Source organism: Camelina sativa, chromosome 1 (genome assembly GCF_030686135.1).
Source record: "Camelina sativa cultivar CO46 ecotype springtype chromosome 1, ASM3068613v1".
Taxonomy (NCBI): domain Eukaryota; kingdom Viridiplantae; phylum Streptophyta; class Magnoliopsida; order Brassicales; family Brassicaceae; genus Camelina; species Camelina sativa.
The window spans coordinates 90839-116723 of record NC_141880.1 but is presented as its reverse complement, the minus strand read 5'-3'; the positions used below and the strand labels follow the sequence as shown (position 1 = coordinate 116723).

Here is a 25885-nt window from a genome sequence, read left to right as displayed (position 1 = left end):
GTACGTACCATATTCACATATCTCTCTCTGCTCCCCCCAGGCCCCGCCCCACACGAATTAGATAGATAGACCCATTCTCCCTCGTCGACACTTCAAGTGTATATATATAAGTACTATATATCCTCTTTACGATGATCAAATATTGCAAGCAATGAGATCTTTCATCTTAGTCATATGTGTTCTCGTCTTGGCAATGTTCATTATGTTGGCCGAATCCTCCTACGGTGGTGGAAGCAACCAGAAACGCTCTCCTCCTCCTCCTCTTCCAATGGCTCCTTCTCCAGCACCAGCAACTGCTCACTTTGGTGAACCCAAGACGCTTCCACCACCGCCAAACGCCGCCACTTGTCCGCAGTTAATCACCTCTACGTTCATTACTCTCTTGGCTTTCGTCCTCTAATATATTTCCTTTTCTTTTGGTTTTCCAAGTTGTACGTGTGTGCTGCTGATCTCAAACAGATAACCTATATATATACATGAATCAGATAATATAACTGATACTACAATAATATATATTCCCCATTTAGTTTGTTTTGTCATTCCCTTTTATATATATACACATTAATTTGGTGTGATGGAAAGTACAAAGTACGTCTCCCTATTTCGGATTGTCTCTTTTATTCGCAGCAGAAACATTCATCGGTTTTGTTCACCAAAATTGACACGTCACCAAATATTTAATTTTATAATTGATCACAAGATAGAGAAGATTGAACGACCGCATCAGTCTGTTTTGTTAGTCGCGCTGCAGTATGTACGTACTCTCGAGCCCGATGGTTCTTTCAGCCACAAGTGTTGAAATCTATTGATTATCATAGGTTTAATTATGTGGTAGTATCGAGTTTCGTTGAATCTCGTGTGTAGATGGCTTAATAATAAATAAATATAAATAGTAGCCGAAGGAGAAATGTTAGGGTTTGTGAGAGGGTTAACTTATACAAATACTGTTTCTTTCTTTTTTTCCTCTTTTCTTTTTATGCCCATATTTGGTTTTTATTTTTGGGCCCAAACACAAAAAGATTTGGGCCTTAAGTGGAAAAAGAGTGTTGGTTTGTTGTGTTTTTGGTCTTCTCCGCTCCGCCGCTCTGAAACTCGTCGTCAGTGAGAAAGCTTCTCTTCTTCTTCTTCTTCTTCATCACGAGTGGTCGGTCGTAAGTTTTCTCTCTCTCTCTCTCTCTCTTTCCCAAAGGGCTTGTGTGAATCGATTGACAATACCTAATTTTGCTCTCTCTCTCTCTTGTTGTTGTAATTTTACACAAAGTTTCTGGATCAATAAGCACATAGGGCTAGGCAGCATCTAAAACCCTAATTTCTTCTGGAAAATGATTTTAAAAAAATTTGATGGCTGTGTGCGTAGGAAATGAAGCGTATTGGAATGATTAGCGGCGGATCATCCAAGGACCTAATCCGGAGAACCTTCGCTGCAGCAGCTAGCAAAGCCAAGAAAGGTGGCAAAGGAGGAGGAGGAGGCGGCGATGCTCCTAAAGGTTCGAGCTTGAGCAAAGAGATCAAATCCACCACTGTTGTCGGCGCCAATACTCTCAAAGAAGGATCTGATCCCAAGATCTTGCCTGATTCTGATTACCCTCAATGGCTCTGGCATCTCCTCGATAAGCGCCCTGCTCTTAGTGAACTCAGGAGGAAGAACGTCGAGACCCTTCCCTATGATCATCTCAAACGTTTTGTCAAGCTCGACACTCGCGCTAAAATCAAGGACAACAACTCCGTCAAGGCCAAGAACTGACTGACACGTCATACAGTTTGTAAGATTCGTGTTTCTTCACTCTCTGCTCTCTCTCTCTCTCTCTCTCTCTTTCTCTCTCTCTCATTGTTTGTTGAACTATGCTTTTTTTGCTAATAAGTAAGATTCATTGAGTTAGATTACATTTGGGAAATGGTATGATGATGTTCTTTTTTGTAAGTTCTCAGACTCTTTATTAGAGAGTATATCCAAAAGTTTGCTTCTTCTTCTTCTTCTTCTTTGATTGTGGAGCCTTCATTTAACAAACTGGGATTCCTATATAATAACTAAGTACATTCTTTCTGTTTAAGTTACATTTTAGAGTCAGGTAGCATTATGCTCTTTGTAAGTTGTTGATCCTTTTGGACTCTTTATTAGTAAATCCAAGTAACTGCTGCTTCTGTCTTTGGCTCTTGTTTAACCGAGTGATAGGTGTAGCTATAGCACAAATCCTTCTCCGGATGGAGGAGGAGATGATTAGGTCGGTTCTTAAAGATACTGCAGGTGTACCTGATCCATTTAACAATCAGATTCACTCTTAAGTAATAGCATTACATGGGACCTAGCTCGCTTACTGATAATATTACATCACTATTCGCTAGGTGGATACCAACTCTTGTTGTCTACCTCTTGTGGGGTTTATAATACCTTCAAAAGAAAGGTAAAGGCAAAGTTTTGCATCACTACCTCCCTTTTGTTCTTCCATTATTGCTCTTCTTTGCTTTCATTTTTTGTTACTTGTCCTGTGATTTGCTCATTGACAATTTCATATTGCTTTGCTGTCAACTTACTTACTACTGGTTTATAAACACAACTAGACCCAAACCATCCTCTGTCTGTCTTTAAACTACCTATATGAATGAATGAATGAATGGTTGGGTGGGTAAGTTTCAAATTGAACTGTTTAAGATCTAAGTTATGATTATCTTTCTATGATGAAATTCTGCTACTTGTAATTTCTTCCTTCATGGCTCTATACATATCCCATGCCCCATGAAAGTTTTAAGAGTTTTGAAAAGGAGACACCCCTATCCATTCATCATCACATGCTTTTTTATATGAGTATAACAAGCTAACTTTTTCTCTCATCACATGCCTATTTTCCTCCTTTGACACCTTAACCATATATATCTTGTTCCATTTCTGCATGTTTCCATTTCTTTTCTTAAATACTAGCTTAATTTTTGATTTATATATGTTATTAATGATATAATTGTGAAATACAAGATCATGATTGATTGATTTCTAAAGACCACGAGGGGAGGGGGAGAAAAAGAATCAAAAACATATTAAACCGCTGATTCAGAATTTGTCCTTAATAGCGTCGTTACTACTATATAATCATATAATGGGGGCATTGATTGGGTTGGGTGTCGTTGGCCACCCCGTATGTAATCGTATCACACATTAAATATTTTGTTACGTTGGCTTATACTTATAACGTTGGGTGTGGTTGGCCACCCCGTATGTAATCGTATCACGCTTATATTTTGTTACGTTGGCTTATACTAAAAGCAGCTACCCTTAATTTGTCGTTTAATAACTACTACTAACCTTACCTACAATTATCACATCATTTGCATCTAATGTCTCAGCTTACATTTATATAAGCGTAACGGTATTTTACAGAAACTTCAAATTAACGGATAAATGAAATAAAAACTCAGATCCTGAAATAAAAACTGAGTATTATTATGAGATACATAATCTCAAACGATATATGTAAATGTTAAAATTCTCGGACATTTAAATTAAAGACTCGATGATTCGAGAGACATGCTTTGGATTAATCCAATACGATTATTACCTCGAGAAAAAAGTAGTGGAGCTTTTGATACCATTGTAAAAAGAGAACTCGGGGCTTTTTTTTTTTTTTTTTTTTTTTTTTTCTTTTATATTTTGGGGTTCCATGTGTCTCCATCATTACAATCAGTCCTTTTCCACTTTATAGAATTAGGCATTTCTCACCACTACTACTACAACTCTTTTCTTCCACATTCTCTCTTTTATTTATAGATATATCAATCAATCAATCTTTCCCACGTTATTATTCTGTAAATTAATTTTAAAATCACTTTTTTTTTTTTGTACTCCTTGATGATAATGATACGCGCGTTAAGCATCATTTCTATTCAAATGAAAAAAAAAGGAAAAAAATCCAATCATTCCTTGAAATTTGGTAATTTAATCCGTGTAATAAAGATATCAGATATTGCTAGGTTCGGTTACAAATAAATTGGGGAGTTTTTTTTTTTTTGAATTTTATTTATATAGTAGTAGTAGTAGACGACCCAAATACTCTCTGCTTATTATGTTACGACGACGATCAAATCAGATAATATATTGAATTCTCTCCAAAATTTATTCTTTGTTAAAAGTATAATCAGTTTCCACTCTGGTGACCATCAAGTTTAATCTTCTTCTTCCTCCTCTGCAACTCTTTATGCCTCCGACCTACTTCCCTCTCCGGTGGGAGAGCACCGGCGATCAGTGGTGGAACGCTACTCCCATTGATTACGCTGCCGCCAACTGCCAGTACGATCTAGTCCGCGAGCTTCTCCGCATCGACTCCAACAACCTCATGAAGCTCACTTCCCTCCGCCGTATTCGCCGCCTCGAGACCGTCTGGGACGACGACTCTCTCTTCCACGACGTCTCTGCCTGCCGATCCCGCGTCGCTAAAAAGCTCCTCTCCGCCTGCGACGAGGGCGGCTCGAGATCCAAGAGCAACACTCTTATCCGCTCTGGGTACGGTGGCTGGCTGATGTACACCGCAGCCTCCGCCGGAGATCTTTCCTTTGTTCGCGATCTCCTCGACAGAAACCCTCTGCTCGTGTTCGGCGAGGGAGAGTACGGCGTCACTGACATACTCTACGCAGCTGCCAGAAGCAAAAACGACCACGTTTTCCGCCTCATTTACGATTTCGCCGTTGCTCCGAGGTTCGGTTTCGACCAGCAAAGTGCCGGTGATATCCCGGCGGCTTACAAATGGGAGATGAAGAACAGAGCGGTTCACTCTGCTTCCAGAGGAGGCAATTTGAACCTTCTCAAAGAACTTGTCAGTGATTGCTCTGTTGAAGATGTCTTGGCCTTCCGAGACAAGCAGGGCTCCACGATCCTCCACGCTGCTTCCGCCAAAGGAAATACTCTGGTGGTTAAAGAGCTTGTGGCTTTATACGGTTTGGTCGAGGCTGTGGACAACCAAGGGAACACGGCTTTGCACGTGGCAGCCTACCGCGGCCACGCTGATCTTGTTGACGCTCTGATCTTTGCGTCTCCATCTTTGATCCACGCTAGAAACAACGCCGGAGACACTTTCCTCCACGCTGGAATCTCCGGTTTCCAGGCTCCGGCGTTCGAGAGGCTTGACAAGCACACGGACCTCATGAACCGTCTGATCACATCCGCTGCCTCCAAATCTCCAGGTGATTTTGTGAATTACAGGAACAACGAGGGACGCACGGCTCTTCACTTGGCCATCTCTGGGAATGTTCCTCTGGAGTTCGTTGAGATGCTCATGTCTGTGAAATCGATTGATATTAACGTACGTGACAGCGCTGGTATGACTCCCCTTGATCTCATCAGGCAGAAGCCGCTATCTCCTACCTCGGATCTCTTGTTCCGACGCCTGGTATCAGCCGGAGGGATGTTCAGTTCTCGTGATCAAAGCATCACGAGTGTGGTCGCGTCTCACTTGAAGGACAGAGGAAACTTTTACAGCCCAGGAGCTCGTTTCAAGACGTCGGACGCTGACATGTTCCTAAGCACCCGACTTGATGTTGCGCCAGACAAGATTGCTGTTGCTAGACACGTGAGGTCCAGCTCTTGTTCCATTGAGATTGGTCAGCTAAACGTTATGGATGAGGATCATCATTTCAAGAAATGCAGAAACGCGTCTGTTAACTCTGCAACGGAGAGACTGAAGAGCGTTTTCCACTGGCCGCGAGTCAAGAAGCAACCAGGCCATTCCAAGAACGATTCTGAGATGAGCATCGCTTCGACAGCTTTGGAGGCGCAAGAAACTCCGGTCCCTCTCCGACAGAGATTCTCAAAAAGCAGCAGCACTGGCTCGCTTGCTCTGCCTAATAGCAATAAAAGAACGTTATCGGTAAGAAGTAACCAGTCGAGTCCAAGAGCCAGGAAGAAGCGGATTGGTACAGTGCGGTCTCGTTCTAGTTCTTTCTCGAAAATATCCATCCACTCGTCTTCCACGTCTTCAACTTCGGGCATGGTTGATCTTAAACAGAAGGGAGTGATGATGGATGCGAGCATAGCCGGACCGTCTTCTGGCTTGAACAGGCCTGCGGTTACGGAGCAAGGGAAAAGTAAGCTAAACGAGAAGAAGGGTTCGTTGAGGAGGAGATTGAAGAGCCATTACTTTTGCTTTGGTGCTTCAGCTTTGTCAGTGAAAACGCCCACTACGGTCTTGGTATAACCAGGTTATTGGGTGAACCTGCAGAGCAAAACAGGGGAGTGACAAGTGAGAAAACCGAAAGAAATAGGTTTGGTTCAGTTCTGTTTGGTTTCTGTTTAGTTCCCTTCTAATTCTAATGTAGTAAGTAGTTTAAATGGACCGAGTCGTCAAGTTAAACTACCCGCCGTTTTCGTTTCTACTTTCTAGTACTAATAATAATAATAATATCGAAGAGAAATAATTATATCCTCTAAAACAGTTCCCTCTGTCTGGTATGATATATACCATCAAAAGCTAATACAGCTAAATGTACTCTTTTTTCCTTTGCAGTTGTTCATCAGTCTTGGGGTTGTACTGATGATCATAGCAGCTATTGGGGGGGCTGCCCAAACTAATCTATAATATTAAAATAGGCAGTCTGCCTAACTCCAAATGCAAACTACCTAAATACTGAATGCACTGGGCTTTTCTGCAACATTATTTCCTTGTAGGTATGGTTGGATGCTACGATGTCACTGCTATATATAGCAAACTCTAGAGTAAAATATTTAGAGACATATCCTCCTCTCTCATCGGTTTTGTAGGCTCACAAGATAAAGTGTCAGTGGTTTACTCGGATTAAAAAAAAAACTGGTTTACATTTTTGAATCTAACTAATCGTTTTTTTTACAACAACTCTCTGATTCTCATGTACACTTGGCTGCTATTACCCAATTACAACACTCGTGAATCTCAGTCAATTTCACCCTCTTCTACTTCGTTGCTGGGATCTTGAAAACAAAGCAGGTCGGCTTCATCTTCATCCTCATCATGTTTCATAAATAGCCCCAGCTGCTCTAGAGGATTGCTTCCTCCAAACCCAAAAACACCCAGCCCATCAGAGTCATGGCCAACCTCTCTTAGATTTGTCAAATGGTCCGTGTTAACCGTTTTAAGCAGTTCAAGGTCCTTGAGGAACCTTGAATTCTCATTTATTTCAACCGACTTCTCCATCTGTGTACCATTCAGCCATGGCAATAATCAATAAATATATTGCAGTGAAAAAAGACAACCAAATTGCAGCTATTTCGGTTCACCTCAAGCAATGCCTGTCGGGCTGCTTCTCTTTCAAGTTCCAATTTCCTTTTAGCCTCAGCCGCAGCTTCAGCTGCAGCCTGTGCCTTAGCTTTTCTACGAGCTTCTTCAGCTTCCTTGGCTTCTGCTTGTAACCGTGCTTTTTCTGATGCAAAATACAAGAGGACAAGTTTATGTACCTATGTACTTGGTATATTAACATCAATCACAAACTTGGAACTAGCAAATCAAAAATACCTTTCTTCTTTTGCAATTCGAGTTCATCCTTCTCAAGTCGCAGTTTCTCTGGGTTTCGTTTCTCATTCTGATATCAGACATAATTATTTCAGGAAATAATTTTGAGAGCTAATGAGGGAGGGCTAACCAAATATAGCAGCTCACAGTTCCACAAACACAGCTAACCTGATTAAGAGTTTTCTCTCGAGCCTTCAAGATTAAATCCGCATATTGACTTTTCAATAGAGCAGCCCTGTAACGCTTTTCCGGAGGTAGTTGCTTCTCATTCTGAGCACTATTTCCTAAATTATTAACGGGTCAAGAGTGAGATGCCACCCCAGAAATCAGAACACGGACATTTTTCTGTCACACTCCTGAGCTTACCATCTTTATGACTATTGACCCCTTCAACAGGACTTAGCTTCCCTTTGGATGCATTTTCCAACTGATTTAATCCACCGACGGAAGCTGCTTTTAGAAAAGGAATAAGTAAACCAAGGGTCAGAAATTTAAATCAACAAAAGTTAACATCTCTTGCACCAAAACTATATCCGCTCACGTTTTCTCCTTGGGGAACTGCTTGTAGCTCCATCCAAGGGAGATTCCGAATCCATGCTCTCAGGGCCCTGTATCAGCGGATAAAAGGAAAAGGAAAAAACGATCAGAATCAACAGTGTCTCACCAAATTTCAGACTAGTCAGGTATTAAAACTTTGTATCTGTCAGGTATTAAGAATATATCAAGCTTAGTATCATGACCAATATTGTTTGCCCAATCCAAATTATGGAAAGGTATCTAAGACCTTTGCAGAGGCATAAATATTATTGATTATAATCCAACAATGATGCTTACCTTTGATGAACTCAATAATCTTGTGGTTGTAGGATCATCTGGTACACTCTCCGAGCTACTAGAGCCTAATCAGTTACATGCACCATAAAAGGAGTAACCACTGATTAGATCAATCCAAGGAATAATATGATCACTAAAGAAAACAGCGAACTGGGAGTAAAATAAGCAGAAGATATAACACGTCTATCACTATCAAACTAGGTGTGTAATATGACTATCAGCTAATAGATTATTTGAATAAAAATAGTAAGTTCCATTTCAAAAAATTACAGAATAAACATTAAGATGGACGGACACTTTTAAGAAAAGGGAATTAAGATGATTTTGACTTCTGAGGGTTAAGTACAACATATAAGCACTGCAAAAATCAAATATTGCAAAAGTTCCATAGAGACAAAGACTAATATTATGAAACAAGATTAAACAAACCATTGGAGTTCCCTAGCGGCTAGCGCCATACCTTTTTCTCTCTTGACAGATGAGATGTGAGATATAGGGTGCTCATAATTACCAACGTCAACATCCTCGTCCTCCAATTCACTCCCTGCAAGTAAGGAAGAGGAAATGACAACTTAATCATAGAGCAGGACATGAGAATTTGCTCAAACAACAAAACCAACATATGCTAACCATCACAGTGTTGCATCAATGAATTTCCGGGCCCTGACCCATGTAAAAGCTACATCAAGGAAAGTATTCGCTGTTTGTCAGTCATGTTAACAAATGGATCAAGCATTATATATAGAAGGGTGATTACCTCTAGCTCACAGGGTTCACCGTTTGAATCTTTCTTCTGATTTTGTCGCATGAACTCATCAAAGAGATCCCGCAACTGGAACAAGGCATCATGACTGAGATCATTAACGTCAATCTCTATCTCATCGTCTCCAGATCCATCTTCCTTGGAGCTGTGATCTCTCAGAAAATTGATTATATGTACTGGGAATTCTGTTAAGGAGCCCAAATCTCTGCCAAGCTTTACTTTATCCTCATCTGCCATAACCCGTTTAGCAGGCTCTAAGTTCACAGCATTGATCTTTCTCTTCTTAGCAAGAGGCTCAGGCATTACAACCTCTTTGTCAGCATAGGTAGCCAAGTTACTTGGTTCGGAGGTGGTTCCAGATGACTTCTTCTCAATAGTTTTCCACTTCAACTCAAAAAACTTGGAGAGAGAATCAGCCATGTTAAAAACCTTGTTTCCGATGGGGTTATATGTCATTGCGTTACGAAAAGTAAGACGGACATCAGCAGAAAACTCAGATGGGGTTAAATATGTGCCGGAGGTTAACTTGGTCTTAACAGTTCCTAAATCCATAGGATGTTTGATAATGGAAAAATAATCAGGTATGTTGAGCTTGACAACATCAACAGGAGATTTAAAAAGCCAACCATGCTGATGCGACATCAATCGTTTCAAGAGGATCTCACATTGCTTCATCTGAAGCATTGTACAAGTGGAAAGGGGCTCAGGTTTGGGTCCTGGGTTAGTAGTAGTAGAGCAACGTGACATACCAAAACTCTTCGTGGGACGAGGCAAATTGCATGCAGGTGTACTAGTGAGAGTCGTAGAGTTAGGAAGGGCAACAGTCTTCTGAAAGGAGCGTATCTGTTGCAGCTCCTGTCGAAGCTTATGAATCAGCTTTTTCCTTTCGGATGATGACAAGTCAGACAAGGGTAAAACCCTTCTGGGGACACCAAAAGTTTCATCTTCAACAGACTCTCTCTTGAAACAATCGGAAGCATTATCAAAATTATGACGAAAGTAATCTCCTGGGAAACCACCGTTACTCACAGTCATATCGCCAAGGAAGTGACAACCTCCTCCTCCTCCTCCTCCTCCTGCACAACAACAACAAACAACAAAATCAGAAACAATTAAGTAAAATCAAAAAGCAAAACCTGAAAACCCTTTCTAACACTTCAATCACCGATATATCAATTCAACTCTATCTGTCTATCAAGTACTACACTCAATATGCAATTTAAAAAAAAAAAAAAAAAAAAAAAAAACGAATTCGGAAATAATAAAACGAACTAACCGACTCGAGCAGCCGTTCGAACCTAGGGGGAACCTGGGCGAGAAGAGAGAGGGAGAGGAGAACGTTGAGAGTTTGATTTGAGAAAAAGTCCACAAAACAAAAACCCTAGACGAGACGACGGAGACAAGTAGAGAGAGAGAACAAAATCGCTCTCTGTCTCTCTACCCTCTCTCTAGTGAGCGTCTTTTGGTACCGCGGCGCCCATGACCGTCGGATCTAAATCGAATGCAATATTTCCGGTAAGTTCCTTGGGCTTTTAATAATTTTGTACTGGGCCTTTTATTGGGTCTAAGTAAGTATATCTCGACACGGCACGCTGTGATAGCTCAGATCGCAGGAACGCCACGCTGTTTTTTGTTTCCGTCTCTGTTTCTTCTTCTTCTTCTTCTTCTTCTTCTTCTTCTTCTTCTTCTTCTTCTTCTTCAGTCGAGTCCGATGATGGATGGATGATTTACACATCCTTCTTCCACAGTTCCATGTCGCATCCGTACACAGAATAGACAGCTAAGCTCAGGTTCGTCCCTCTTGGATCTCGAATTTGAACTTGATTCGATCCGGTTATGGACATTCTTTTCGCCCAGATCCAGGCGGACCTCCGCTCTAATGACGCGCTTCGCCAGTCATCGGCGCTTCTTCAGGCGCTCCAGCAATCCGCCGCCGGACGTGATATCTCCGTGATCGCTAAGTTTGCTGTGGAGGAGATTGTTGCCTCTCCGGCGTCCGCTGTTTGTAAGAAGCTCGCTTTCGATCTAATCCGATCCACTCGCCTGACTCCGGATCTTTGGGACACCGTCTGTTCAGGTGTCAAAACGGATCTTCATTTTCCCGACCCCGACGTCACCGCCGCTGCCGTATCCATCCTTGCCGCTCTCCCTTCCTTCTCGCTTCCTAAACTCATCTCTGATTGCAGCACTGAGATTGCTTCCTGCTTCGATTCCCCATCCGACAACCTTCGTTTCTCCATTACCGAGACTCTTGGCTGCATCCTCGCCCGTGATGATCTCGTTACGTTGTGCGAGAACAATGTGGGTCTTCTCGATAAGGTCTCCACCTGGTGGGCTCGGATCGGCCAGAACATGCTTGACAAATCCGACGCTGTCTCCAAGGTTGCCTTTGAATCCGTTGGTAGGCTCTTCCAGGAGTTCGACTCCAAGCGGATGAGCCGTCTTGCTGGCGACAAGCTCGTTGACAGCGAGAATTCCCTCGCCATCAGGTCCAAGTGGGTCTCTTCTATGGTTGACATTGTATGGAAAAAGAGAAGCGCTTTGATGGCTAGGTCTTTAGTCCTTCCTGTTGAAACCTTCAGAGCCACTGTTTTCCCTCTTGTCTTTGCTGTCAAGGCTGTTGCTTCCGGTAGTGTCGAAGTCATTAGACAGCTTTCCAAGGCTTCCTCTGCTGCTGCTTCTGCTAATGCCACCGTTGTGGACTCCAACGCCGAGAAGCTGGTTGGCGTTTCAGATTTGGTTACCCATTTGGCGCCATTCTTGGCTTCCTCTTTGGATCCAGCTTTGATTTTTGAAGTCGGGATTAACATGCTTTACCTGGCAGATGTTGCCGGAGGCAAGCCTGAGTGGGCTTCACAGTCCATTATTGCAATTTTAACACTCTGGGACCGCCAAGAGTTTTCTTCTGCTAGAGAGAGTATAGTCAGGGCGGTTGTCACGAACCTGCACTTGCTTGATCTGCATATGCAGGTATGTGATTTCTCTACTTCTTTCAATACGTATTTTAAATTCTCGATTAGTTGTTGTTCTTGTGTATACTTGTTTTGAAGCTGTGGCCTATGATTTCTGAATCATTCCTTTTGGAACTTGTTTCGAAGGTCTCTTTGTTTAGAAGACTACTGCTTATGGTGAGGAACCTGAGAGCAGAATCCGACAGGATGCATGCATTAGCCTGTATCTGCCGTACAGCTCTATGTGTTCACCTTTTTGCCAGAGAAAGTGCCAGACGAGGTCAGAAGCCTCTGCCTGGGACAGATATTATTTCTCTCTTTGAAGATGCTAGGATTAAAGATGATCTCAATAGTGTGACCAGTAAAAGCCTATTTCGGGAAGAGCTGGTGGCAATGCTTGTGGAAAGTTGCTTCCAGTTATCTCTACCTTTGCCTGAACAAAAAAACTCGGGTATGGAGAGCAGAGTGATTGGTGCACTAGCATATGGTACTGGTTATGGTGCTCTGAACTGGACAGAACCAGCCCTTGAAGTTGTGGAAGTTTGCAGGCCTTGTGTCAAATGGGATTGTGATGGCAGGACATACGCTATAGATTGCTATTTGAAGTTACTTGTTAGGCTCTGCCATATCTACGATACCCGTGGAGGAGTAAAGAGGGTCAAAGATGGTGCATCGCAGGATCAAATATTAAATGAGACGCGATTGCAGAACTTGCAGCGTGAGCTTGTTAAGGATCTCCAAGAGGTAATTAAGCCTCAGCTGAAAGTTAGAAGTCACTTTTGGTAACTTTCTGCTGTTATATATTTTCATCATTGAAGAGGTTTAGCTATGACTTTCTTTATTAATACTAAACTATAGAGTAACTATTTCCTGGGGGCTGAAACTTTGTCAATTTCTTATTTTTCCCATGTATAATACATATTGATCTACCGTGGCAGGTAAATACCCCTAGAATTCTTGGGCGTCTTATATGGACCATCGCAGAACATATTGATCTAGAAGGCCTGGATCCACTTTTGGCTGATGACCCTGATGATCCACTAAATATTATCATAGCAAATATACATAAGGTTCTCTTTAACTTGGACGCCGCTGCAACTACATCGAATAGGCTACAAGATGTTCAGGCAGTCTTGTTATGCGCCCAGAGGATGGGATCACGTCATGCAAGAGCTGGCCAATTAATAACCAAAGAGCTTGAGGAGTATAGGAACCATGCTGCTGCAGATACTGTTAGCAAACATCAAACCCGTTTAATATTGCAGAGGATCAAATATGTTTCAAATCTTCCTGAAAGAAAGTGAGCTTTCTCATTTGCTTGTAATCCTTTTGTTGCGTGAGTTTTACACTATTTCTGGATTAGAACTCACACAACCTATTATTCCAGGTGGGCTGGAGTTAGTGAGACAAGAGGAGATTACCCATTTAGCCACCATAAGCTTACTGTTCAGTTTTACGAACCATCAGCTGCTCAAGATAGAAAATTAGAAGGTCTAATTCACAGGGCCATTCTAGAGCTTTGGAGGCCGAAGCCCACTGAATTAACTCTCTTCCTTACAAAAGGAGTCGACTCGGCTTCTATCAAGGTTCCTCCCACAGCATATCCTTTGACTGGAAGCAGTGATCCTTGCTATATAGAAGCTTACCATTTAGCAGATACAAATGATGGAAGGGTCACTTTGCACTTGAAGGTTGGTATATATTCTAGTGTGTCATCCTGCATTAACTTGATTATAGTTTAGTTAGTAAACTTAAGCGTCTCAACATATTCTTATGCTTCATGTTACCTTTCAGATAATTAATTTGACAGAACTTGAACTGAATCGTGTGGATATACGGGTTGGATTATCCGGTGCACTATACTTCATGGATGGTTCTCCTCAAGCAGTGCGGCAGCTGCGTAATCTTGTCTCACAGGTTGGATTTCAGTCTTCAATGCTTATATATTCCCATCTCGTTACAGTTCTCTAATATCTAAAGTTTTGCCAGTTGTAAAAAAATTTCTGTTCTTACAGATCCATCGGTTTAGCTGTCTTATCAACCCACTCTGTGCTTTACTCTTGTAGGATCCTGTACAATGCAGTGTCACCGTCGGTGTGTCCCAATTTGAAAGATGTGGTTTCTGGGTTCAAGTCCTCTACTATCCATTCCGTGGTGCTAGAGGAGATTATGACGGTGACTACCTAGAGGAGGATCCACAGATCATGAAGCAAAAGAGAGGTTCAAAAGCAGAACTCGGAGAGCCTGTGATCTTAAGATGTCAGCCTTACAAGATTCCACTGACTGAGCTTCTTCTCCCGCACAAAATCTCACCGGTCGAGTTCTTTCGTTTGTGGCCTAGCTTGCCAGCTGTTGCAGAGTACACTGGCACATATATGTATGAAGGAAGCGGCTTCATGGCAACAGCTGCACAACAGTATGGTGCTTCACCATTTTTAAGCGGACTTAAATCATTATCATCCAAGCCATTCCACAGAGTCTGTTCCCACATCATACGCACAGTTGCTGGCTTTCAGGTGATTTCATTAGTTCCAGCATGGTCTTATTATCCTTCATGTTCGTTAACTGGATTGATGGTCTAATAAACCCTAACGTGATGTCACTACAGCTTTGTTACGCTGCAAAAACGTGGCATGGAGGTTTTGTGGGCATGATGATCTTTGGGGCTAGTGAAGTGAGCAGGAACATGGATCTGGGTGACGAGACAACCACCATGATGTGCAAGTTCGTGGTTAGAGCCTCAGAAGCATCAATCACAAAGCAAATAGAGTCGGATCTTCAGGGATGGTGTGATGATCTAACTGACGGGGGCGTTGAGTACATGCCGGAGGACGAGGTAAAGGCAACCGCGGCCGAGAAGCTGAAGATCTCCATGGAGAGGATAGCTTTGTTGAAGGCAGCTCAGCCGAAGAAGACTCCGAAGACAGAGGAGGAATCAGAGAACGAAGAAGAAGAAGAAGAAGAAGACGATGATGAAGAAGAACAAGAGAAAAAGGAGAAAGCAGAGGGAAAGGACAAAGAAGAGAAGAAGAAAAAAGAGAAGGAAAAAGGAACACTGTCTAAGCTGACAGCAGAAGAAACAGAGCACATGGCACTTCAGGCTGCAGTGCTCCAAGAATGGCACATCTTGTGTAAAGATAGAAAATATACAAAAGTTAACTGAGAGAGATTATTGTTTCAAGATGAAGGTGAGACAATCTTTTGTATTCTTTTTTTGTGTGTGGGGTTTGTTCGTAGGTGTAGGTGTATTGTTTTTGTTGTTGAAGAAAAGAAACGAGGTTGTTACTGTTATTGACACGACTATGAAAATCTTGTGTCGTATTCACAAATATCGCATGATTGATGCATGTACGTATTTTTCAAAGATTGATTAATTCCCAACAATAAGAGAAAATCAAGCGACCCTTATGCAATAATTCTGGCGTGAGATTTCTCTGTTTTGCAACGAAGAAAACAGAAAGATAACCAGAAACAGATCCCATGGCTTCATGTGTGATACAGTGTCTGACATTCAGAAACAGGTCCATGTCTATTGTCTGGTACTCAATAAACAAGAAAGCCTTCAAAGTTTATCCACGCCTGCATTATGAACGTTGCTTACAGATAATAAGACGAGTCACATTACTAGGTTCCTCTGAAGTAATCCTTCTACGCAGTTGCTTGAGCGGGGGTCCTCTTCTTTCCTTTCTTAACTTCTGTCCCACCACTTTCTGCCTGCGCTGCCTTCTTCTGTGCACGGATCATTGCTCGCCTTGCGCGTGGTCGCATCTCTCTAACTCTACGAGGTGGCATCACAAATGGCTCAAGTGGCTTGTCCCCAAATGGATGCTCACCACCTTCAAATATCCTTAGCTTCCGATCCCTGTCCTATACCCACACAAAGAAAGAAAAGATAGGCAACAAATAAGTCAAGGAGCTGAGAAGTGAGAATGTATCAATAATACAAATAAGTCAGTTTTCCCAGCAAAGATAGGCAACAAATAACATAATGGTCGAAACAAGTGTTTGCAAACCTAAATCATTTGCAAAACAAGGGTATATATATCATCAATAATAAGACCGATGGGTGAGTAGAGACAAGGTACCAATAATCAAAGGGTTTTAGGTAGGAAGGAGGCGCATCCGAGGGCTAGTTTTGGTATTTCCTTCTTTTTTTTTTTCTTTTCTTCTGAATACTAAAAGTTTTTAGAGTCGACCAATGGACTTTAATCTCGCCGACCCCTTCATCTCCATCTCCATTCTATTTACTTATTTAGCCCCCCCCCCCAATAAAACACATATATTTGAATATTTATTTTTATTTAGATATTTTAGACTAATAAATTTAAGTTTTTTTGACATATTTACAGATCCAACCTTATTTTGGATCTACACTTATATTAGTTTTGGATTATCCATATCCACTTTGGATCTTAATCACCTAATTTCTTTATTCTCTTTTTATCTTCTCATTTTTTTCGTGTTTGACTCCGGTGAATCTGAATCGAGTGAATCTTCTCATCTTCTTCTTCTTTTTTCTTCTCATCTTCTTCTTCTTCTCAACTTCTTCTCATCTTCTTCTTCTTCGACTTCAATGTCGTGAAAAAGTAGGTGAATCTGCTTCGTTGATGGTAAAGAAAAACAGGAAGCTCTAAGAGAGAAGAGGATGCTCTGTCCGTCAAAGTTCATCACTATTCTTTTCATGACTGGAAAAAAAAGAACTGATCCTTTTTTGTGTATTTGAAAACTTGAATGTGCATTTGGATATTTGTCTTTTGTGTTTATGTAACTGGTATTTTTAGGTACAATTGTAATTTTTAGAGACAACTATGTTCTAGGGTTATTTAACAAATAAAGTATGTTGGTACAACTGACTAAATATAAGTACAACTATGTCTTTGAAGAAATAGTTAAAATATGTCTCATTTGACAATTATTTTGGTACAACTGAGTAAATCTAAGTACAACTATGTATTTTGTGTTTAACATTCCTCGCCGTCAAAAGTCCACATTGGGACAGGACATCTGGTGCCGTCAAAGAGCTTACATGTGTAAAATTAGGCCTGGGATTTCGGTTTTTCGGTTTTTTTGAGTTTTGAAAATCTTACCGAATTGAACCGAAATATATTTCGGTTCGGTTATTTCGGTTTCTCGGTTAATTCGGTTTTAAATTTTTAAAACCGAAATTAACTGAAATTTGATTAAAAACATGAAAAATCGGATTTTTCGGTTATTTAGAGATAATTTCGGATTTTTTGGTTTTATTTCAAATATTTCGGTTATTTCGGTTTCGGTTATTTCGGTTATTTTAGGTTAAATTCGGTTATTTTAGGGTAAATTTCGGTTTTATTAGTTTTTTTCCTAAAAAAAATTAAAAAACTTAAAAAAAAAAAATCGGTTAACCGAAAACCGAACCGAAATAACCGAAATATTTCGATTTTTTGGAAAAAAAATTGTACCGATCGGTTCAACCGCCATAACCGAAACCGAACCGAACACCAAAAATATCGGTTCGGTTCGGTTTAAAATCTCAGGGCTATGTAAAATAATATTTTGCCCCAGCAAAAAGTCATATAGTTGTTCAGTTTTACACAGTTGTACAAAAATGAACATAGTTGTTTTTTGTTCTATAAACCATATAAATTAGTTGTTCTTTACTCTAAATCAAAAAAATTTAGTTGTATTTATGATATTACGTAATCAAAATACATTTACTATGTTATCTTGTATTTAAATGTTTGAAACCACCACTATTTCTTGATTTTCATAATTTGTGGTTGTTATATACAAAGTAACTTTAAAAGACTAAGGTTGTCTATGTAAGAATTTGGGTTTCTATGATTTAGATTTGTTTTTTACATGTGAAGTAGATGTATATGTTAAAATTTTGTGGTTGTTATATACAATGTAATCTTAAAAGACTAAGTTTTTATATATTGGTTCTAAGTTTTCTAATTTAATAAAATTCTGCAAATTAAGCAAGACAATACAATTATTTATCTTCTTTTAAAATCCATCATATATTTTTTCTAATACTTGAATAGTATCAATCATAAAGAAAGCGTATGACTGAAGTATTTTCATTGTCAAATGCAAAGAAAAAAAAAACGGTTTATAATTTTATATTTTTTCATAGCAGTCCATCAGCATAGTTATACTTATTTGTGTTAATTGCACTAAATTTTTGTATCTGTAATTTTCTATATAGTTGTATCCAATGGTCCTAGTTGTCTTATATATGCAATCCTTAATTTTTTTAAAAATAAATTTAGCATTTTTTTTCCTGGTTAATGAGAGAGAAGAGAGAATGTTTTATTATATTGGTTATTTTTTTTTAGATTTAAATTTATAATATAATATAAGAGGGTAGAGTTGGATTTTAATAAAATTGGAAAGGGAAGGGGTAGTGAGAAGGGGGGGTTTTTTTTTTTTTTCAAATTGGATACGAAGGAAAAGGGGCTAGAGAGATTAAAGTACTCTGGTCTGTCGAGGGTTTTAGACTTTTGATTAGGAGCCAAATCAAAAAACCTCAGTCGAAGCATAAACTATTTTTTAGGGTGATGGCTATGTTGGTGAGACGAGCTCTGTCGTCGGGTCGAAATGCGATTGGGTTTCTCAGAAGAAGCTCCTCCGTTGTTCAATCTCGCGATTTCTTCTCCATGTCTTCTTCTTCTTCTTCTTCTTCACCAAACCGGATGATGATAGGCAGCCGAGATTCGCAATTCGATTTGTCCCATATGCCCGATTTCCTCAGAGATTCTCGTCGAGGCTTCGCTAAAGGCAAAAAATCAAGTAAAAAGCTATTCACTTTACTTTATAATCCCTAATTTTCTAATTTTTTTTTTTTATTCTTCTTCTTCTTGTTTGTTGTACTAACTCTTTACTCTTGTTGTTGTTGTTCAGAGGACGATTCATCGGGGATGGTGGACGCTTCTCCAGATATCGGGCCTAGCGTGAAAGCAGCTGCCTCTTCTCAGATGGAGGCCGCCATCGATGCCTTGTCTCGTGATTTAACTAAACTCCGTACCGGCAGAGCTGCTCCTGGTTCCTCTTTTATCCAAATCATATACTATTATATAGCTTCTCCTTCTGCTTCTTCTTATCTGGGTGGGTGGGTGGCAGGAATGCTTGATCATATTGTTGTTGAAACGGGAGGTGTCAAGATGCCTCTCAATCACTTGGCTTTGGTCTCTGTCCTCGATCCTAAGACTTTGTCTATCAATCCTTATGATCCCGATGTACCCTTTCCTTTCCTTTCTCTCTCTCTCTCTCTCTTTCTACACTTTTCTTCACTAGCAACAAGTGTTAGTAGGCTTTTGTTTGGATTACAACTATCTTTTCAGGCCCTCACTTTTTTTTTTTTTTTTTTCCTGCAGACTGTGAAAGAACTCGAGAAAGCTATTGTCTCCTCTCCATTAGGATTAAACCCCAAACTCGATGGCCAACGTCTCGTCGCATCTATCCCTGCGTACGTAACTCTCTCTCTACTCCTCCTCCTCCTCCTCCTTCTCTGTCTCTATTTACTCTTTGTCTGATCTCCCCTTCTTCATATCTTTGACCAGATTGACCAAGGAGCATATTCAGGTAAACCATCATCCCAAGTCTGATTGATTGTTTAGCCTCTTGACCTTATTATTAATTAATGAACTTCCAGGCAATGTGCAAAATTGTAACAAAGTCCAGTGAAGTTGTCAAACAAAGCATTAGAAGAGCCAGGCAAAAGGTAGTTTTTGAAAGACTTTTGTTAGTTGTCTACTGCCCCCCCCCCCCCCCCAATGCGTCAGAAATGATCAGAGACAACTTCTTTTTTTTTTAATTTTGGGTCAGGCACTAGAGTTGGTAAAGAAAGCTGGGTCGAGTCTACCAAAGGATGAAGTGAAAAGACTGGAGAAGGAAGTGAGTATCCTTTGTCTGAGATCTTTCTTCAAATAGGAGATTCCAATTATTGAGAATATCTTTCTCTTTGTGTTGTTGACATGACAGGTGGAGGAGCTGACGAAGAAGTTTGTAAAGTCAGCAGAGGACATGTGCAAATCCAAAGAGAAAGAGATCACCCAGGCCTGACTCATCATTTCTATCCATCACTAGCTGAACAAGTTAATTTAAGCCTTGAACAAAAGTTTGTTTGCTCATTCATTACGATGATCTTGTTTTGAATGTTGTTGGTTATTTCATTTTGAATTGCAAATTGATGGTGCCTGGGAGACAAAAAAAGAGTGCCGTTAAGGCCCTTCAAAGGTCACATGAAAGGCCTTTTAGAAAATGTCCATTAAAGTAGGCTTTTGTTAATTGATGTTTGTTATATCAGAGTGAAAATGGGGAATTGACAAAAAAGAGACTTGATCGTAGTTGGGTTTTGTAGTTGAAGAGAAGTTTCCAAAACTTGAAAACCAAGGCAAGGGAGGTAGGAGACAAGTCAATTTTGTTACCAATAAAATTACATCATAAGGAAGATGATGTTTAGGTAAATTTGTTGCAACCTATTTCTTTATCTTTGTTGTAGTTGCATAAGTTATTATAATGAATAAAGAAGAGAAATAGTTTCCATATATAATAAGAATAATGTAATAAGCTTATAATAACATGCGAAAATACATAGTGCTTTTCAAAGTTATTTTAAAATTCATACAAAGTGAACTCTAAACTCGGTCCATCACCACCAACCACAAAAATCTTATAATTAAAGAATGCATTAGATCAGTATAAATAAAAAATGTAGGTAAATACTATTACAAAGCTGTATGTTTTGTCGGCAAAAAGATATACTAATAAAAACATGTACATATATATACAACATTACAACTAGTATATGTACGTTATATCAACAACTAACAAAAAAAAAAAAAAAAAAAAACATAAAAATATCCTAATAAGAAAACAATTAAAGACGTAATGTAATGTGTATATCTAATCTTGTTGCCCACTCGCAGTCGTGTCGGAGTTGAAGGCAAAAATCAAGTGGAAGGGATGCTATTGAATATTGATTGATCATGCGCGAGTAAAGCGCGTCGGTGCTCTTGCTCTCGCTCTCTTAATTAATTAATGGTTTTTAAGTCACTGCAGGACCGAGAGAGAAGAAGCTGAAGAAGAGATCTTTCGTAACGTCGCCGTTTAGCTGTTTGCACGATCAATCAAATCTAATTCTGCTTTTTTCATTAATTCTGAATTATTATTTTTTTTTCTCATTTTCAGATTTTTTTTCATACTAATTAATATTACCTTCTTTCAAAATATATGATGTTTTAACTAAAACACACAAATTAAAAAATCTTTATTTTTAACAAGTTCAATCAATCAGAAACAATACTGCGTAATATAAAATACTAAATTAATCTAAAAGTTGTATAGAAACATGAAAACATCCTATATTATGAAACAAAAAATTTTTCTAAAACATATTATATTTTGAAACGGAAAGAGTATTTGTCATCATAATTTTTTAATTTTTATTTCCTAAACTTTCACTTTTCTATTAGAAGATTCTTCATTCTGTGTCCAGTGGCTCACATCCTCTCTGATTAAAACAAAAACGCACACACAAGCAGAAAGAAGAAGAAGAAAAAGCTATGAAAACAGGACAAGAAAGGAGAAATTTCAGTATCGTGTAAAGAAAAAAGAAAAAAGGAAGAAGAAGAAGAAGAAGAAGAAGAATCGAAAGGACCATCTTTCACATTTTCATCAGCAGGTCTTTGTTGGGTATTCATTCATTCTCTCTCTCACATTACTTTTGACGACTTCTCTTTCTTTGTGTTCTCCTCCATTGCATTGCTGTGTCGGCATTACTTTTAACTATCTCTTAATATTTATTGGGTTTCCTTCTATATAACCTGCTTGGATCTGATTGAAGAGAGAGAGAGAGCATGCTATCTATTAGCTTCAAATTCTCTCTCTCTCTAAATATGAATGAGCTTTTCAAAGTTTGCTTTTTTTTCCATCCTACTTTGCTGATTTTTTTTTTGGATCAATCCAATCTATAAATGTTTACGGAAGGCCTCCTGCCTGATTAGCACAAATTCTTACTCATGAGTCTGATATATGTATATATGTTCGTGCATGTCTTAACATTTTAAGGAGGGTTTCGCTCGTTCAAATTAAAAGTTGACTACTTTGATTTCAACAACAACAAAAAATGATTACTTTGGTTGTTCAATGTTTGATTTGCGTTTGGATGATGTTTTATGATGCAGGTACTCTTCTGATTCAGGACTTCCTATTTTTAGTTTTTTTTTTTTTTTTTCCAAAGGCAAAAAATGGTTTTGGGTTTAAGCTCCAAGAGCAGAAGAGGCTCAACCGTACAAGTTGATTACCTGATCCACATTCATGACATCAAGCCTTGGCCTCCTTCTCAGTCCCTTAGATCACTGCGCTCTGTTGTTATCCAATGGGAGAATGGTGACCGCAACTCTGGCACCACTACTGCTGTTGCTCCTTCCCTTGGATCTGTCATTGGCGAAGGCAAAATCGAATTCAACGAATCCTTTAAGCTTCCCCTCACCTTGTTGAAAGATGCTTCCGCTCGGAACAAGGGTGCTGACCTCTTCTTCAAGAACGTCTTAGAGCTCAACTTATACGAGCCTCGCAGAGAGAAAACTCATCAGCTTTTGGCTACTGCCACCATTGATTTGGCTGATTACGGTATTGTCAAAGAAAGCTTGAGCGTGTCTGCTCCCATGAACAGCAAGAGAAGCTACCGTAATACCACTCAGCCTGTTCTCTACCTCACTATCCAACCGGTTGATAGACGCCGGGCCAGTTCTTCATCTATCAACTCCTTGAAAGATGAAGCCAAGAATGGTGGCGGATCTGTTTCTGCCTTGATGAGTGAGGAGTACTATAAGGAAGCTGAGATTGCATCCATCACAGATGATGACGTTTCCTCCCACTCCTCCTTGACTGTTTCATCTTCTACTTTAGGCTCTAATGGTGGTTTCTCTGTGCGAACCGAAGAGGTAACAACATGTCAGATATATTCTTTTGATAAGTTATGATGAGAAGCTGAGATGTTTCTTAAATGGTTTGATGTCTTCTTCTTATTCGCAGGAAGAACATGAGAGAGCAAACAAGAGTTCCAAAGGAAATGGCCACGAGAGATCACAATCAGCATCAGAGAGCAGACGAGTAGCCGACCAGATTCCCTCACGTTCCTCGTCAGTAGATCTATCTTCTGTGTTTCTTCATCTCCCAGAGGACACTCCTGATTCTGCTGCACCCAATACTTCTGTGTCTGGGCTGGAGGACTGTGCGAATGTGTTTGTAACCGATACTAACGAAAGCTCTAAGCTGGTAAACAGCATTCCACATGGTAACGGAGAGACCAAGTCTATGCCTTTCCAAGTCGATGATCAATCAGAAACTGCTTCGCCCAGAGCTTCTGAGAATAGTCAAGATATGATCATCAGTGATCAGGAATCGCTGACTATAGTTGAGAAATCAAGAAAGGTGAAGTCTGTTCGATCATCCCTTGATATTTCCCGGAGCAATAGCCGGTTGAGTCTATCCAGTGAACGGAAAGAAGCTAAGGTGTATCCAAAGTCCACCCGCGACACAACTTTGGAGAGCAAAGTCAAGAACTTGGAAAGTAAAGTAAATAAGCTTGAGGGTGAGTTACGTGAGGCTGCAGCAATCGAAGCAGCTCTCTACTCCGTGGTTGCAGAGCATGGAAGTTCATCAAGTAAAGTCCATGCGCCTGCCAGACGTCTTTTGAGGTTGTATCTTCATGCTTGTAGAGAAAACCATCTCTCAAGAAGAGCCAATGCAGCTAAAAGTGCTGTCTCCGGGTTAGTGCTTGTCGCTAAAGCGTGTGGAAACGATGTCCCCAGGTATGGTGATATTCAACTTTGCATAATTACTATTCTGAGTAGTCTTTTTCAGAGTTTCAAAAAAGTTTATGTTGTCCGTGGGTTGCAGGTTGACTTTTTGGTTGTCAAACACTATCGTTCTGAGGACGATCATAAGTGATACTACTGCAGAAGAAGAGCTGCCTGTTTCTGCTGGCCCTGGACCAAGGAAACAGAAGGTGGAAAGAGAAACCGATAAAAAATCGTCCTTGAAGTGGAAAGATTCCTCTTTGAGCAAAAAGGACATTGAGAGTTTTGGTACCTGGGATGACCCTGTAACTTTCATAGCAGCGCTTGAGAAGGTTGAAGCTTGGATCTTCTCACGCGTTGTAGAATCAATTTGGTGGCAGGTAATGTTGCTCTGTTCTCTCTACCTCTGTTTTATTCTCTTAACCAACTAATAATACACATTGTTCTTTTCCTTTGGTTGCAGACTTTGACACCACGTATGCAGTCTTCGGCAGCATCGACTACAGAGTTTGATAAAGCAAATGGCTCTGCATCAAAGAAAAATTTTGGTAGGACGCCGAGTTCTATGAACCAAGAACAAGGTGACTTCTCATTAGAGCTTTGGAAAAAGGCTTTCAGGGATGCGCACGAACGTTTGTGCCCTCTGCGAGCTAGTGGGCATGAATGTGGTTGTTTGCCCGTGCCTGCTCGTCTGGTAAACATTTCTCCTTTTGAATTTTTCACTTTAATACCTTACTCTTCTTGATTCACAAACGAATGTCCACGTTTTGTAACGCAGATAATGGAACAATGTGTGGCTCGGTTAGATGTTGCCATGTTCAATGCTATCCTTCGTGATTCTGATGAAAATTTCCCAACAGACCCTGTATCTGATCCCATTGCAGACTCGAGGGTCTTGCCGATTCCTTGTACAACATCAAGTTTTGGTTCTGGTGCTCAGCTGAAAAACTCGGTCAGTTTACTAAACTCAAATTCTTGGTAAAAGATAACTTTATTTTTCTGAATTGAAAAAGATAACTTTATTTTTCTGAATTGAAAAAGATAACTTTATTTTTCTGAATTGAAAAAGATAACTTTAGTCTCTGTAAACCTGATGCATTTCTACTTTTAAGCAGATAGGAAACTGGTCTAGGTGGCTCACTGATTTGTTTGGCATCGATGACGAAGATGAAGGCAGTAGTGATGAGAATAGCTACGTTGATAGATCGTTCAAGACATTCCATCTTCTTAAGGCGTTAAGTGATCTAATGATGCTTCCAAAAGATATGCTCCTCAACAGTTCTGTGAGAAAAGAGGTGCAAATACAACATAGAACTCACCACTTTGTATCCAGTAAACTTTATTCCTTTACTTGATCGAATATATATCTTGTTATTGTGAAGGTTTGCCCGATGTTAGGTGCACCGTTGATCAAGAGAGTGTTGAACAATTTTGTCCCAGATGAGTTTTGTCCTGACCCAGTTCCTGATGCTGTGATTGAAGCTCTTGAATCCGAGGTGAGACCATTTTCTAAATGATGGATCTAAGAAGAAGAAGCTAATTTTGCTTAACAGAAACGTAATGTCCCTTGTAGGAAAAAGCTGAGAAGGGTATGATCACAAGCTATCCATGCACTGCACCTCCTCCGGCGTACTCTCCACCTTCAGGGGCTTCAATCTCTACCATCATTGGGGACTTTGGACAGCCTCAAGCGCCGCAGTTATGCAGAATCAAGTCTTCGGTTACAAGAAAAGCGTACACAAGCGATGACGAGCTCGATGAGCTGAGTTCACCGTTGGCTGTTGTTGTTCTTCAACAAGCGGGTTGTAAGAAGGTCAATAATGGTGGTGCAGATGAGACAGTTAGGTATCAACTTCTCAGGGAGTGTTGGATGAACGGCGAATAATCAGATGTTGATGTGTTTTGTCTGTCTGTTTCCACTTGTGACTGGTTGTAAATGTCTGATGTGTCAAAAATCTTTGTTGTTGTTGATTGGTAATGCAATGATATAAGTAGTGTTGGTGAGTTATGTATAGAATGTAGCACAAACTCTATTAAACAGTAGTACCAGTACGAGAGATTAACATTGACTGCAGAGACGCACACGAG

At 40.1% G+C, this 25885-nt stretch overlaps 7 protein-coding genes across 8 annotated transcripts; 6 read left to right on the top strand and 1 right to left on the bottom strand.

The window, feature by feature from the left end:
- The first annotated feature begins 148 nt into the window (after positions 1-148).
- On the top strand, positions 149-400 carry LOC109126884 (uncharacterized). The gene has a single exon (XM_019230778.2). It carries the CDS (start codon positions 152-154, stop codon positions 398-400), a length of 249 nt encoding a protein of 82 aa, XP_019086323.1. The 5' UTR covers positions 149-151.
- A 582-nt stretch (positions 401-982) lies between these two features.
- Positions 983-1970, top strand: LOC104719427 (uncharacterized). The gene is made up of 2 exons (XM_010437362.2): positions 983-1151; positions 1358-1970. Exon 2 carries the CDS (start codon positions 1361-1363, stop codon positions 1742-1744), a length of 384 nt encoding a protein of 127 aa, XP_010435664.1. The 5' UTR covers positions 983-1151; positions 1358-1360; the 3' UTR covers positions 1745-1970.
- Positions 1971-3788: 1818 nt separating this feature from the next.
- Positions 3789-6830, top strand: LOC104719428 (uncharacterized). Its single transcript, XM_087507506.1, has 2 exons — positions 3789-6243; positions 6486-6830. The coding sequence occupies exon 1, from the start codon at positions 4185-4187 to the stop codon at positions 6174-6176; it is 1992 nt and encodes a 663-aa protein (XP_087363632.1). The 5' UTR covers positions 3789-4184; the 3' UTR covers positions 6177-6243; positions 6486-6830.
- LOC104719429 (transcription factor GTE11) lies at positions 6752-10586 on the bottom strand. 2 transcript variants are annotated; one of them, XM_010437366.3, is made up of 11 exons: positions 10337-10586; positions 9055-10136; positions 8928-8976; positions 8758-8841; positions 8298-8362; positions 8005-8071; positions 7830-7913; positions 7632-7747; positions 7467-7533; positions 7232-7374; positions 6752-7148 (listed from the first exon to the last, which is right to left on the bottom strand). In XM_010437366.3, exons 2-11 carry the CDS (start codon positions 10093-10095, stop codon positions 6888-6890), a joined length of 1977 nt encoding a protein of 658 aa, XP_010435668.2. In that variant the 5' UTR covers positions 10096-10136; positions 10337-10586; the 3' UTR covers positions 6752-6887. The 2 variants fall into 2 exon arrangements, with proteins under 2 accessions (XP_010435668.2, XP_019086767.2); XM_019231222.2 differs by having other exon boundaries at positions 7830-7916; positions 10337-10524.
- Positions 10569-15340, top strand: LOC104719430 (protein TPLATE). Its single transcript, XM_087507134.1, has 7 exons — positions 10569-12030; positions 12159-12755; positions 12950-13311; positions 13399-13702; positions 13806-13928; positions 14078-14527; positions 14620-15340. The coding sequence occupies exons 1-7, from the start codon at positions 10897-10899 to the stop codon at positions 15172-15174; spliced, it is 3525 nt and encodes a 1174-aa protein (XP_087363260.1). The 5' UTR covers positions 10569-10896; the 3' UTR covers positions 15175-15340.
- Positions 15341-18374: 3034 nt separating this feature from the next.
- On the top strand, positions 18375-20539 carry LOC104774473 (uncharacterized). Its single transcript, XM_087506700.1, has 8 exons — positions 18375-18782; positions 18894-19034; positions 19113-19228; positions 19367-19458; positions 19553-19574; positions 19645-19713; positions 19818-19886; positions 19974-20539. Exons 1-8 carry the CDS (start codon positions 18551-18553, stop codon positions 20052-20054), a joined length of 822 nt encoding a protein of 273 aa, XP_087362826.1. The 5' UTR covers positions 18375-18550; the 3' UTR covers positions 20055-20539.
- Positions 20540-20803: 264 nt separating this feature from the next.
- Positions 20804-25805, top strand: LOC104720537 (uncharacterized). The gene is made up of 9 exons (XM_087487008.1): positions 20804-21686; positions 22178-22939; positions 23031-23809; positions 23898-24177; positions 24261-24491; positions 24576-24749; positions 24913-25092; positions 25180-25293; positions 25371-25805. Exons 2-9 carry the CDS (start codon positions 22241-22243, stop codon positions 25680-25682), a joined length of 2769 nt encoding a protein of 922 aa, XP_087343134.1. The 5' UTR covers positions 20804-21686; positions 22178-22240; the 3' UTR covers positions 25683-25805.
- Positions 25806-25885: the final 80 nt, after the last annotated feature.

Bases quoted from the DNA above. Each gene is read 5' to 3' on its own strand.
- LOC109126884 (XM_019230778.2), top strand. From the start codon at position 152: ATGAGATCTTTCATCTTAGTCATATGTGTTCTCGTCTTGGCAATGTTC.
- LOC104719427 (XM_010437362.2), top strand. From the start codon at position 1,361: ATGAAGCGTATTGGAATGATTAGCGGCGGATCATCCAAGGACCTAATC.
- LOC104719428 (XM_087507506.1), top strand. From the start codon at position 4,185: ATGCCTCCGACCTACTTCCCTCTCCGGTGGGAGAGCACCGGCGATCAG.
- LOC104719429 (XM_019231222.2), bottom strand. From the start codon at position 10,095: ATGACTGTGAGTAACGGTGGTTTCCCAGGAGATTACTTTCGTCATAAT. The intron at 7,748-7,829 runs GTAAGCTCAGGA...TTAATAATTTAG, and splicing joins GGTCAATAGTCATAAAGATG to GAAATAGTGCTCAGAATGAG. The intron at 7,534-7,631 runs GTTAGCTGTGTT...GTCTGATATCAG, and splicing joins GAGAGAAAACTCTTAATCAG to AATGAGAAACGAAACCCAGA.
- LOC104719430 (XM_087507134.1), top strand. From the start codon at position 10,897: ATGGACATTCTTTTCGCCCAGATCCAGGCGGACCTCCGCTCTAATGAC. The intron at 12,031-12,158 runs GTATGTGATTTC...CTTGTTTCGAAG, and splicing joins TGCTTGATCTGCATATGCAG to GTCTCTTTGTTTAGAAGACT. The intron at 13,703-13,805 runs GTTGGTATATAT...GTTACCTTTCAG, and splicing joins GGGTCACTTTGCACTTGAAG to ATAATTAATTTGACAGAACT.
- LOC104774473 (XM_087506700.1), top strand. From the start codon at position 18,551: ATGGCTATGTTGGTGAGACGAGCTCTGTCGTCGGGTCGAAATGCGATT. The intron at 19,459-19,552 runs GTACGTAACTCT...ATCTTTGACCAG, and splicing joins CTCGTCGCATCTATCCCTGC to ATTGACCAAGGAGCATATTC. The intron at 19,887-19,973 runs GTGAGTATCCTT...TTGACATGACAG, and splicing joins TGAAAAGACTGGAGAAGGAA to GTGGAGGAGCTGACGAAGAA.
- LOC104720537 (XM_087487008.1), top strand. From the start codon at position 22,241: ATGGTTTTGGGTTTAAGCTCCAAGAGCAGAAGAGGCTCAACCGTACAA. The intron at 24,178-24,260 runs GTAATGTTGCTC...CTTTGGTTGCAG, and splicing joins TAGAATCAATTTGGTGGCAG to ACTTTGACACCACGTATGCA. The intron at 24,492-24,575 runs GTAAACATTTCT...TTTGTAACGCAG, and splicing joins TGCCCGTGCCTGCTCGTCTG to ATAATGGAACAATGTGTGGC.